The 14,056-nt window shown below is 39.8% G+C and overlaps 1 protein-coding gene across 1 annotated transcript; it reads right to left on the bottom strand.

The window, feature by feature from the left end:
• Positions 1-11,468: 11,468 nt before the first annotated feature.
• Positions 11,469-13,165, bottom strand: LOC307163335 (uncharacterized protein; the record flags this gene model as incomplete). The annotated part of the gene is made up of 3 exons (XM_079879369.1): positions 12,785-13,165; positions 12,191-12,326; positions 11,469-11,849 (listed from the first exon to the last, which is right to left on the bottom strand). Exons 1-3 carry the CDS (start codon positions 13,027-13,029, stop codon positions 11,469-11,471), a joined length of 762 nt encoding a protein of 253 aa, XP_079735495.1. The 5' UTR covers positions 13,030-13,165.
• Between the last annotated feature and the right edge of the window lie 891 nt (positions 13,166-14,056).

Here is a 14,056-nt window from a genome sequence, read left to right as displayed (position 1 = left end):
GTTTGTTGAGGATAAGGAAGTTAGATAAAATGTCATTCACATTCATACAGACAGGAAATACCGATGTTATGACTCTTAATAACAGATGCAACTAATATCTCATGTTTGAATATGACATAGTCTCTAAAATACGGTATAATCAGGAATATATGTATTTGAGTTCTCAAGAAAAATGAGGATGGTGGCAGAAGAATCACAATCTAGATATACTGTAAAGACTCTGTCTTAAAACATCATAAACTTCTATTGCTTTACTAGCCCTTATATTAAGCATAAAATCTCAAATATTCAGCAGATTTTGCTGCAGCAGACCATGAAACCTAAAATACTCATTTGACTGCCATGCAGAGTTTTGAATTCCAACACTTTTTTATTTTTTATTATATAAATGTAGTATATAAATATTATGTTTCGTAGTCAAATTTGTTTTTGGATGTGTACAATTGATTATTTTTTTACGTTTTGTTGCCTTTGACGCCACAGAGTTTGGTACTCTCTGTTTACTATCACTTAAATATCATATTAACTTCTTAAGGTTCAGGGGAAATACTCTGATCTTTCATTTATCTTTGTTTTGTAAAATCTAATGACTTCAAATATAGGCGTGTCAAAAGATTAAAATAATTTAAAACAATTTAGCAGATTTTTATGAAACACATCCAGCTACTTTTTAAGAAAAGAAAACAAAATAAGTAGTTCTCTGTAACATAATATAACATAATGGTATATAAAGACTACGGACAGATATATTCCTGCTGCATTGTTCTTTATGTTTCTACAAGGCGTTTCCCTGTTTTCATCCCTTCAGATGTCTCACACAATCATACTAATATCAGACTAGATGCAGTAATAAAACAACATTGCTAAATTACATGTAGTGATTTATTACGCTCTTTTATCATTCAAGAAACTTACAAATTATGAACTTCACAAGCAATGTATCATATCTACTGCTTTATTGCTAAATGAATACTGTAATGTGCGCTAGAGCTATTTTTAGAAGCCATGGCATAGGTTTGTGTAAAAAAACAACAACAACAAAAAAAATGCATTTTATCACAGCTAATAATCTGATGAATTTTCATTTTTAAAACATTCACAAGTCTGTTCTGTCGGTTTGTATTTCTCTCTTCTTCTCTCCACAAGAGGTCAGTAATGCTAAGAAAGGGAACCCTTTTAGGACAATACTGTCATGTATTTGTCTCTTGTTTTGTGTGCAAACACATGGTCGGTTGTTTTGACTATGTGTTTGCATTGTCTTGTGTTTTGCCTCGTTTCCATGTTAATGTTGTATTAGTGTCACCTGTGATTGAGATCATATGTCCTTACCATGTCCCTTGTTTCCTCGTTAGTGTTGATGTTCATCAGTGTCACCTGTACCTTTGTAATTATGTGTTCTATGTAAGCTCCCAGTGTTTGTTCCTCAGTGCTGGTTTGTCTTGTTAACATTCGGTTCTGTGAGTATTGTGGGCTGTCTGTGAAAGTTCCAGTTCCGTTTTATTGTCAAGTCTAGTTATTGTTTGTTTGCCCCATCGTGGGTCTTTGTTTCCAGTTGTAAATAAACCGTGTTTTGTGAAAGTTACTGTCTGCGCTTGGGTTCTATTTAGCGTAACGTGACAAATACAAGACTGATCACTCTGTCAGGGTTTATTTTACAATAACAGAATCTCTGCACTGCTCTCTAAAATACTTTATTCTGATTGGTCATTCGCAACATTCCTCAGTCTGAAATGTCATGATAATTACTTCAACAATGTACAGACCACTCTCTTAGTCTCGACTCTCACATAGCTGTCTATAATGTACATTGAGCCAATTGTTAACACAAAATAAACTCCCTCAGGATGATATAAGACTAATTTTTCATCATCCTGTTTATTTTTAGATAACATCCGACTTGATGTACATAATCCCTTACATATTATTATTAACAAGGCACCATGAGGTGGTGAGCAGAACCTCACTGAGATGGCTGAATTTTTCAGCTCACTCAAGTGTACATACTTTTAAATGTATCAAAATTATGCTATTCTACTATTTTGTAAAACATTTTACTGAGAAAAACCAACGATTTAGTGTACCTTGAGAACTAAAACAAATATTCAAACCGCCAAACTTTTTCATTATGCTTCTACATCTACCATCAATTATTTAATTATTGATCTGACTTGCCTGTTCTGATTGGCTGGTTATGGTCACCAGATCGGCTCCTTTTGAAACACAGACATCTCGACTGTTCGACCAGTTCAGTTTATCAGAGCTGAATAAATACAGCTTTCCACGACAAGCAATCCAGCCATTCACAGAGAGATTACAAGACTGAGCTGTGAAAGATGAATAAAGTGTGATTAAACCTTCCATTATTTAGATCAAGTTAATCAAACTGGTTTCAGCTTGTAAACTGACACTCACCATCGTAAAAGGACAGCCATTCTCTAAGTGTGTCGTATCTGGCTGTAAGATCATTAAACTCTTTCTTCATGGCTGGTGAAAAGACAATTAAATAGTAAAGGAGAAACAAGAAGCCATTTAGAAATATGAATTCAAAAGACAGAGGCATTTTAAATGCCAAATTATAAATGTCAAACGATTTTAAGTTTGCTTCTGTTAATGAAATGTTACAAATGTCCTTTCCCATTTATGATATTCTCACCTGTGCTGTTGATCTCTTGAGCCGCCAGTTTCTTTGAAACCATGATGTGCTGCTCATTCAGTGATTCAAAATCGGCGAGCTTATGATTATCTGATTACAGTAATAATGTAACATCCAATATTTGCAAGTTAAGTCATTACTTTTTCCTTTAAATAATCCTATATATTATACTGATATTTACTTTTCTCTTTTTCCAGCTGAAAATAGCCTACCAAAAGGACTTTTCGGACTCAGTCAGCCCATTATTGTTTGAGGAAAAGTAAACAGACGGACAGCTGCAAAGGCAAATTTATTCGCAATGGTATGTGTTAGTTTTAACCCTAAATCAAACATTTTATCAAGTTGTTTCTTAAAGGGATAGTTCACTTTGAAATTAAATTTTGGTATGTTTTAGCTTACCTCAAGGGCATCCAAGATGTAGGTGTCTTTTTTTCTGCAGTAGTTTCAATTTTGATATTTTTAGGTCAAACTGTTCTTGTCTGTCAGTCATTTAATGCAGGTCTGTGGTCACTGTCTCAAAGAGCAAGCAAAGAGTCCAAATTAAAACAATTCCCCATCGTCCAAATTAAACAATTCCCCATCGTAAGTACACATTGATGGCCTAAGACACGAAACGAGCGGTTTGTGTGAGAAAACGAACAGTATTTATATCGTTGTTACCTCTTGAACACAGCCGCGTCCAAATGATCTGAGGGCGCGGGCGGGTATAGTATATACACTAGATTTACGGTTTCGTTCCAATGAACTGCAGTAGCCAAGGCGACATCTAGTGTATATATCTATACCCGCCCGCGCCCTCAGATCATTTGAACGCGGCTGTGTTCAAGAGGTAACAACGATATAAATACTGTTCGTTTTCTCACACAAACCGCTCGTTTCGTGTCTTAGGCCATCAATGTGTACTTACGATGGGGAATTGTTTAATTTGGACGATGGGGAATTGTTTTAATTTGGACTCTTTGCTTGCTCTTTGAGGTGGTGACCACAGACCTGCATTATTTGACTGACAGACAAGAACGGTTTGACCTAAAAATATCAAAATTGAAACTACTGTGGAAAAAAAGACACCTACATCTTGGATGCCCTTGAGGTAAGCTAAAACATACCAAAATTTAATTTCAAAGTGAACTATCCCTTTAACATTAGTTTTATTCTCGTGCACGCACTAAAACACAGACAGTTCCGTTCGATGGTGTAAGAATGAACGTGCAGAACTGGAATAAAACCATCTCTGCGGGCTTCAAATCTACTGCACAACTGCTGATGTAAGACGCAATTACATCACATAGTCTCACATTACGCTGCGGATTTAAATGTGACGCATGAATTACAATTATTTTAATACATATTACGTTGTTACTATTCATGCAATTAACGTTTCTGAATTTATTTGACATTTTAACTTGTGTAATTTTTGAGGATAATTTTAAATAATTCGTTTAAAAATTCATCATATTTTGACAGTCCATGGGGCTGCAGTCCACATTTCAAAGTCCAAGGGGTCATTAAACCCTAATGTCAGTCTGTCATTCTGTCAGTGATGGCAAAATAAGGCTTCCTGAACCACTGAGACCTCGCAGCCCATTGCTTCAGCCAAAGGTTAATAGACTATGTGCACGTTAGCATATGCTACTAGTGATGGCAAAATTAGGCTTCCTGAACCACTGAGACCTCGCAGCCCATTGCTTCAGCCAAAGGTTCATTACTCGAAGCTTCATTCAGCATTGCTCACTAGTGACACCTAGCTACTGTGCAAAGAAATAGCAGACACATTAATTCATTCTGAACCAGTGAATATTAATATTTATTTGTAATGTAAATATACAAATAAATATTTATATTTATTTGTATATTTATATTTAAATTTATATTTTATAAAAATATTTTTATAAATAAAAATATTTATTTTTTTATTTTGTACTCACTGTTGATGTCTGTAACCTTTCATTTGCAATAATAAAAAGACATGATCAGACATTTGTCCATTATTGTGTATAATATAAAGTATGTATCTTTCTCTGTCTGAATTTACTTGTGCCGAGTCACACACATAGTTAATTAATTATTCATAAATTGTTTGGATAGTGACAGTATGAACAACAATAGTGGCACTGTGTTGAGTGCAGTGCTTATGTTAGAGGGAGTGTAATAAAGTACATTTATTCATTTAGCAGATTATAGATAACAGATTAAAGTAAACTGCATCAGAATAGTCCGGAAGGAAGGATTACAATAGATTTTTTATTGAGAAACAGAATTATTTCAAGTGTGTTGGGGTTTAGACGATTCCTCTTCTTGGACAAAATTTCTCTAGCCTTGGAAAACATCCTTTCACAAGGAACAGAGGATGCAGGGGAACGTAAAAATGGCAGTGGTACAAATGAGGACACTGATGCTTCTGTTGAGCCCAGACAGGGGAGGATTCCCTCTTTCTTGCTGGTTCCATTACCAGGAAAAAGGAAGAGTCACAAAAAGCAAACAATTCCAAAAGGGCAATCCAAATCAAAAAGCAGTCCAGTCCAGATGCAAAAATCCAGAGCAATCCAAATAATCTTATCTAATTAATATAACAAGACTATAATATAACGAGGCCTACTATAATAATAATAATATAACTATTCTAACCTGATAATGTAATAATATACAGCCCTCACATATGACACAATAACGACACTGACACTGACAATGATAGTTTTCTAACTCTCTGACTCTCGGACACTACTACAACTGCTTCTACTACTCCTGACAACACCCACAAGGTGGCGCGAGTTTCGAACCGCATTTTATCCGGAAGCGACACTCAGACCGAACCGATGACGTATCCACACAAACCGAGGCCTCGTTTGTCATTAGTCACGTGATTTTCACGTTAACAACACAAGCCTCGAATCGCGGCTTCATCTGGCACGCCCACTTTTTCTCGACACACGCTCCGACGCCTCGCTTCAAATGTCACATCACTATATGCTACTTCCGGCTGCAAAACCGATAGGGGGTGTCTAGTTTCCGGTAGCCTGATGGACGACGTAGAGGATGTATATTTCTCCAGATGTCTTGGGCATTTGCCGAATATTACAGTCGATGATGTTCATCGACTGGTTAGTGATTTTTCTCCAGCTCCCCAGAGCAAGAGAGAGAAGGGGTTTAAATATTACATCTCTCAGTATTTGCATAATTTTGAAGGTAAGTCACAACAACATCCATGCTACGTGCTCAAGCTATGCTATCTGGTAACTGTTATGTTATCTCTCTATACATTATAAAAGTCAAAATCACGCGTTAGTGCATTTTCCCGAACAGTTTGTGTTAGCCATTGTTTTGTTTATGATGTCCGGAGGCTATGTTGTTGACAACCACTCCTACACATGTCATACAGGGAGTAAAGGTATCCGACGTTGGTTCGTTCGTTATCAAGTTAGGCTGTTTTCACACATATTTCTAGACAGGTCTCCCTTGCAAAATAGGTTCTAACCCCAAGGGCTTCTCCTGGTTAAAGGGTATAATATAATAATAATAATAATAATAATAATAAATAATTAGTAGCCTAAAAACTTCCATCTAGTTGTCATGGATACGCAACGCTCCACTCTGTAAAGCGACTGCTTGGGTGCGGTGACAAAAAGCAGATGTGAAATATTGTTTACTTTTCACAATGCAGCAGCGCCTGGCTCCACCCAAATATGTGTGAAAACTGTGTTGATTGACTTGACTATGAACAAACGAACATAGTTTTAGATAAATGGATTTAGATAGCTTAAGCTTTAGATAGCTTGACAACAATACGTTCCTATTACAGTTGCTAATTATTATACTTACCAACTAACTTGCATGTTATTCTATTACTAACTTGCTAATATTGTTATTTTTCTGCAGTGTCTGAGAAAGATCAGGGCTCAGGAGAGGTGGTTGTCAGGGCAGAGTGCTTCAGGTCCATGAGGAAAGCTGAGAAACCTCACAAGCTCAGAGTATGGTTACAAGCAGCAGTGTGAAATTGTGTTCAGTGTACAAATCCTAGGAGGCCTAATGTTGGGTAGGGTATTGTTAGGCTGTAGGGTATTGATGGACGTAGGGTATTGTTATTTTTTATAGGATCATGTCAGGCTGTCAAGGGGGTGTTCAGACAGGCTTTTTTTTTAAGAAATGAGTAATACTGTCAAGGGATATGCATTGATTACATTAAATACATTGATATGTTTTACTCAATAGGTTGTCCTAAAAGATTTGCAGCCTGTGCAACTTCTGCACTTCTGCTGCACCTGCAAGGCTGGGAAAGCTTTATGCAACCATTGTGTAGCTCTTCTGTTTCAATCTGCACACTATTCGCAATTGAAACTCCAAGTTGTTCCCCCAATATTAAGCTGCACTGAAGGTGAACAACAGTGGCATAAGCCTAGAGTTATGGTGAGTTCAATCAATCAAACTTTATTTATAAAGCGCTTTTCATAAATACATTGTACCTGCTTTACAGTGGATTAAAAACAATCCTACTTGCCTACATTCTCTATTTATTTTTCACTATATTGACATAGGGGATAAAGCCGGGCCCTGTTGACAAGATGGCTGTGATCTCAGCCAAACCGAAAACAAGACAGACCACAGAGGGAGTGCGGTAAGTGCTCCATTTATGGGATTTCAGAAAACAACATTCCATTGGACAATAGCATTTAAAACCAGTGGGGGGAAACTGAAATTATTATTGTTACAAGGTAGGTTCTATGTGTTTTACATCTAGTGAGTTATAGGTCCAACCAATTTCATAAATGAATGATGCCACTTAAAATGTGTCAAATCCTTCTGCAGGTGTCTTTCAAGTTGGCCAAAGCAGGCACACCTTAAATCATGAAATTCAATTTTATTATTAATTCTGATGACCTGTCACTGTACTGGTTATTGTATTCTATTTCCAGAATGCTCTTCCCCTCAAGCAAAATGTATTACTCTGTTGCAGATTGTGTGTGTGTGTGTGTGTGTGTGTGTGTGTGTGTGTGTGTGTGTGTGTGTGTGTGTGTGTGTATATGTGTGTGTGTGTGCATACAGGAGTAAACTGTACAAAGGCCTTCATGGGGAACTTCCTGACCTCTGTTCTTCGGGTGTCTGAGGTGTACAAAGATTTTGCTGATGCTGACCGCCCTATGATCTGCAGCATGGGAATAAGTGAGGATATCCCACTTGTGGACTCACTGTTCGGCAAGGTGCAACATGGAAGTCCACTTTCTTATCAGCAACCTGCCAAAGAGAAAGCAAAGACTCTCCATGATGCTCCACCTCCTCCATCATTGCCACTGCAAGGCTACAGACTTGAACCATCAGAGTGTATGTTTGTCTGTTCCAGGAAGCAACAGCTGCACATGAAAAGTCTCGAGGTTACCCTGGAATTGGCCCAGAAGATTGAATGTGCTACGCGAGAGCAGTTTGTGTGCCGATTGGTACAATGTACGGAAACCACGGGTGACTGCATCTCGTTTTAGAGAGATCTGCCATGTGGGCAAGGCCTCTGAAGAGGGACTTGCTGAACGCATTCTAAGAGGTGCTCATCAGACAGGGCCTATGAAGAGGGGTTTGGAGTTGGAGGTAGATGCGATCTGGGAATATTGCCAGATAAAACGTGTGAACCACTACAAATGTGGGTTTGTGGTACAACCGGATACACCATGGATTGGTGCCTCACCAGATGGGGTTGTTTTTGACCCCTTGGAGCAGCCTCAGTTTGGCCTTGTGGAAATAAAATGTCCAAACATTCCAAATTATGAATTATAAATGTTAATTTGTGCCTTTGTATGCATTGTTATTGAAGGGCAGTGACACTTTCATGTTAACCATTTATGAAATTGAAGTTTGTCAAATACAGTTCATTTGAAATCTATTATGTGTTTTTGCTTTCTGAAGAACAGAGAAATGGTCTTTGCATTTTTACAAAATCTATCAAATCAAATCAAATCAATTTATTTATATAGCACCTTACAACAATGCTCAGGTTGACCAAAGTGCTTTACAACTGTGAAACCCACAAAAACAGATAATACAGAACAATACAGAGCAAGAATCACACACACACACATATATATATATATATATATATATGTGTGTGTGTGTGTATATATAGATAAAAAAACACCATATAATAACTAAATTATTAAAATATAAAACACCTTAAGATAAAATATGAAAGTGCTAAAAAAAAATCAAAAAGCCAGTTTAAACTAGATGTACCGCATGTCGGTACAAAATATGACTGCCGCTCTGGCCTGCACTGGCTTTCCACAAAAATAAATGACGTGGAGCAATTTGGCTGTATTGCGTGTTTATGTATATACCTAAAAAAAGTAGTAGTATGTGCATGTCTGTGTGTGTGTTTGTGTATGTGTGTGTCTGTGCGTGTATGTATGCGTGCGTACATGTGTGTGCGCGTGTGTGTTTGTGTGTGTGTGTCTGTGCATGTGGATTTGTATGTGTGTGTATGGGTGTGTGTCTGTGCGTGTGGATGTCAGTGTGTGTGCATGCTTGCGTTTGTTTGTATTCCTGCATGTGTGTGTGTGACAGTTAGGGTTGCCAACTTCAGAAAAGGAAAATGCGGGACAATCATGGTTATTTATAGGAAAATGAGGGACACTCAAAATATTTGTACTGTATCACACAGTGTACGTCATTTCATTGTCTGCAGTTAAGTTTGTGTTTAAAAGGTTATCAGACATAAACACATTTGTATTGCTTAACCTATTTATGTATTTAATTCTAAAAATAATTTTAATGTCATACATGAAAAAAGTCACATTACAAACAAACCATAGTTCAAAATAACAGCATTTATCTAAAATAGAAAGCTTTTTTAACATTATACACTAGGCTTACAGTTCAAAAGTTTGGGGTTAGTAAGATTATTTTTTGGGAAAAAAAATAAAGAAAGTAATTGCCTACTTTTATTCAGCAAGGATGCATTACATTAATCAAAAGTGACAGTTAAGATAATGTTACAAAAGCTTTCTATGTACTTTCTAAAAGCTTTAAAACATTAATAATAATCAGAAATGTTTTTTGAGCATATTATTCCCTCAGGTAGATTACATGTTTTCTTGCGTGGCTGGATGTTAGACTCATGAACAATAATCACGTTGTTTGCATTTGCCAAAATTGATTAGCCGAAATCAAAACGTGGACAGTGAAAGGAAATTACCGTTAGCGCGAGACGAGTCCGGCTTGAAGCGGAAGAGACCAGACGGCAGAGGATGTTTGCAAATCAAACAATGATTTGTCTCAAAACAGTGATTAAAAAAAGCTGTGATTGGATGATGACAGGTGTCGGTGATCATTCTCAAGTGTCGTGGTCAGCACTGCTGCTGTTGCTGTTGTATCAGTCAGTGGTTTATCAGCTTCTCAAAAAACGGGACACGGGAGGTCACGCACGGGACAAATAAATTAGGCCCAAAATACGGGACGTCCCGCCTAATTCGGGACAGTTGGCAACCTAGTGACAGTATCATCCTAAACCAGCAACCCTTCGCTCAACACCACCATCTACAGGCCGATGAGTGTACAGTCACTAAATGTGCACATAAATGAATTTATTTTATACCCCCCCATGGATGAAATTCTACGAAATTTAGCATACCCCCAGAGGATGTCAAGTTAATCATACACATGAAATATGGTGCAGTTCTGAACATCTCAACTGAAGATAGGGGCGATTAAAGCAGAATAATATTGCATTTTCATTTTTTATGGGAGGGGCGCAAATCACAAATGAGTGATTATGGGCTAGGTTGATGTGGGCTCTTAAAAGCAACATACCATAAAAATTTCTTCATCCTCGGTGCCACGGTTCAGGTAGTTATTTAGGAAAAACTGCATTTTTTGGGTTTGGGGTGGCCCAGCGCGGGGGGGGGGGGGGGGGGGGAGGTGTAGCCCCCGGGGACCAAACGAAATTCTGTAAAAGTCTAGTGGGGCTACATGCCCACCAAATTTCATGTTCCCCTGTATTTCGGTGTCCCTGGTATCGTTGACGAAAAAATTCAGTAGATGACGGAAAAAAAAAAAAAAAACTTTGACAATCGATTATGGGCTAGGTTGATGTGGGCCCTTAAGACCAACATACCATAAAAATTTCTTCATCCTCGGTGCCACGGTTCAGGTAGTTATTTAGGAAAAACTGCATTTTTTGGGTTTGGGGGGGCCCAGCGTGGGGGGGGAGTGGCCCCCGGGGACCAAACTAAATTTTTCCGTAAAAGTCTAGTGGGGCTACATGCCCACCAAATTTCATGTTCCCCGGTGTTTTGGTGTCCCTGGTATCGTTGACGAAAAAATTCAGTAGATGACGAAAAAAAAAATAAAAAAAATTGACAATCGATTATGGGCTAGGTTGATGTGGGCCCTTAAGACCAACATACCATAAAAATTTCTTCATCCTCGGTGCCACGGCTCAGGTAGTTATTTAGGAAAAACTGCATTTTTTGGGTTTGGGGGGGGCCCAGCACGGGGGGGGGGGAGTGGCCCCCGGGGACCAAACAAAATTTTTCCGTAAAAGTCTAGTGGGGCTACATGCCCACCAAATTTCATGTTCCCCGGTGTTTCGGTGTCCCTGGTATTGTTGACGAAAAATTCAGTAGATGACGAAAAAAAAAAAAAAAAAACTTTGACAATCCCTATATGACCGCGGCGGTCATAATAAATGGGTCTTCTAAAAAAAATCTATCACAGTCAACAGGAAGCACACAGAACAAAGCTGTAGACAACACTGTAAAAGTAAAGCAGTTTTATTTGCAGAGTAACAGCAAATCATTTCCAAAACTGTATGGAGTATTGTTAAACATCCTGTGATGTGTTATTGACCTTTATTTTGCCAGGAGAGTGTGGTGTCAAAGTTCATTATAGAATGGATTAGGAAATCCGGCCACCAGAAAATCAGACCATCCATTTCTTGACCAGGGGTAGGGGTTTGGCACCTCATTTCTGTGCAGTCAAGGATGACCTGGGTGTTTTCATAAGTCCCATGGAAATCTGTGGGGCAGTTTGCTCTCACTGATCCGCTTGTCATCCATATCGAGAGAGATCCAAGTAAAGTATATAGAAAGTTGGACCACGTCACAACTATTCGACTCACTGTAGCTCTGTGGATGTTGAACTTGTGAGCAAGGTCCCTTTGTGTACAGCCGGTTGATAGATAGTTAAGGAAGAGGAAGAGCTCGTCAATTGGCAGCAATTTCTGGGGAAAATAGTTACCGTATTATTAATAGATAGAAACACTATACAACAAAGATAAAATACACAAACTAAGGTGATTAAAATATGCAGTGCATGTGGGGGTGTATGTAATCTAAAAATTGGAAACTTTCATCAATGATTTAACTGGTGGTAAAGAGTAAGCTGCCTATAGCAGGCCAGCGTGGAGCTGAGCAGCCAAAGGAGCAGAGCAACAAAAGCAGGTAGTCACTTGCACAGACAACAAGAGTGCCAGAGCAAGCAAAAAACAAAACACAGCTAACAGTGCAAAATGTGTAATTCACATGGACCAAGCTGGCAGTATATGTTTATTGTAGAACTTACTGTTGATCTGTTCATAGGGCTCTCAGTGGATGTACTGGTGGAAAGGTTCTTCTGACCACTGGTGACTCTCACCATTCTGCTCGTTGCCTCTTGGATTAGATTCCAAAAGGCCATGAAATGCTCATATGATGGAAATCTGCATACAAACAGCACATATCATATAGTTTTTCTATTGATGGCATTCAGATTACATCAAAACATTCTCAAGTTGTGAACATGGAATCTAGCGTTGTTTTCTCTAGATCTGTTAATTATATTTCCTTCATTATATTTTATTCTTCTTTACTGAAACACACAAAGTCACAATCCACACACATCAGACACTCACCACACACGCATTGTATGGAACCGCAAAAATCTAGCCAACTAGCCAAACTATTATACAGCTATCGTGAAACTTTAAAGCTAATCAAATCACCGCCTGCTGCTGATAAGCTTTTTATTGCCTCGTCAGCGGAGATGAGGCTGACTTTGTTGTAAGGGATAGATCTGTCCCGTGACATGTATGTATATATTCATAAAATATGTATTATTTACAGAACAAAGAAAAGAAAATACACCAAATGTGATGGTGTGAAATCTCTGATTTCTTACCTGGTATAGTACCGAAAGTCATCAGGTGATGTGGCAAACCGCTGCAACCCAAATCTCTCCAAATGATGTGACTCGAGCTGCCTTGTGAGCTCCTCGATCTGCCTTGACATGTTCTCAAATTTCATCCGGTCGACCACGATGAAAGAGCTGGCTGTGTAATCGTGGTCTTTCATCAGGGGTGTCGGAGCCAACTCAGCACAACCAGAGACAGGTGTGTTTTCATCCACCTCAGTCACCATGTCCATGGTGGAGTCATCCTCTGGAGCGCGGTCCAAAACCTGGATTGCTCGAGGACGGCGCTCCCACACTCCGGGTCGCTGGGGTTTTTTAGTGTAATTATTCTAACCGAACAAGGATGGAACTGCCTTAGGTCGAAGACACCGCTTTCCAGAAGAAGATATTACTATCTCTTCTTGCTCAAAGTGCCGACTGCACACTCTGGAGTTGGTGGTGGGGGTGAAACCTTCCCTTCTGATTTTAACAAGCCACTGGGCGCGTAAATTAAGTTCCTTTGGGAAACTATGGAAGATCAAGGTTGTGTTGAATCTCCCCCCGGCGGTACATAGTGGCACGCAGCAATGGTGGTTATTACCACCGACTGCCCTTTGAAAAGTGAATCGTTTTTTTTTATGTTTTAGGTCCAATGCGAACGATTAAACTAACTTAACGCCGGTCCACTGATGTAAACAAGGCGGCAACCGGAAACGAAGTACCCCATTTCCGCCCTCAAACCGGAAGTTAGCATTTTTCTTGTGCACAGGGTCAATTACTCGAAGCTACACAAATAGCCACCTGCGCTGTCTGGTCCACCCTAGCCATCTGAACTGCCAGCTCCGCCCTGGCCACCTGCACTGCCTGGTCCGCCCTGACTGCCTGCACTGCCTAGTCCGCCCTGGCCTCCTGCACAGCCTGCACAGCCTGCTCAGCCTGCTCTGCCCTGGCCACCTGAACTGCCTGCTCCGCCCTGGCTGCCTGCACAGCCTGCTCTGCCCTGGCCACCTGAACTGCCTGCTCCGCCCTGGCCACCTGAACTGCCTGCTCCGCCCTGGCCGCCTGCACAGCCTGTTCTGCCCTGGCCACCTGAACTGCCTGCTCCGCCCTGGCTGCCTGCACAGCCTGGTCCACCCTGGCCACCTGAACTGCCTGCTCCGCCCTGCACTGCCTGGTCCGCCCTGACTGCCTGCACTGCCTGGTCCGCCCTGGCCTCCTGCACAGCCTGCTCTGCCCTGGCCACCTGAACTGCCTGCTCCGCCCTGGCTGCCTGCACTGCCT

The sequence above is a fragment of the Squalius cephalus genome (assembly GCF_949319135.1).
Source record: "Squalius cephalus genome assembly, chromosome: 8".
NCBI lineage: Eukaryota > Metazoa > Chordata > Actinopteri > Cypriniformes > Leuciscidae > Squalius > Squalius cephalus.
Note: the sequence above shows the minus strand (reverse complement) of the source record. Positions and strands in the feature narration are given on the sequence as shown.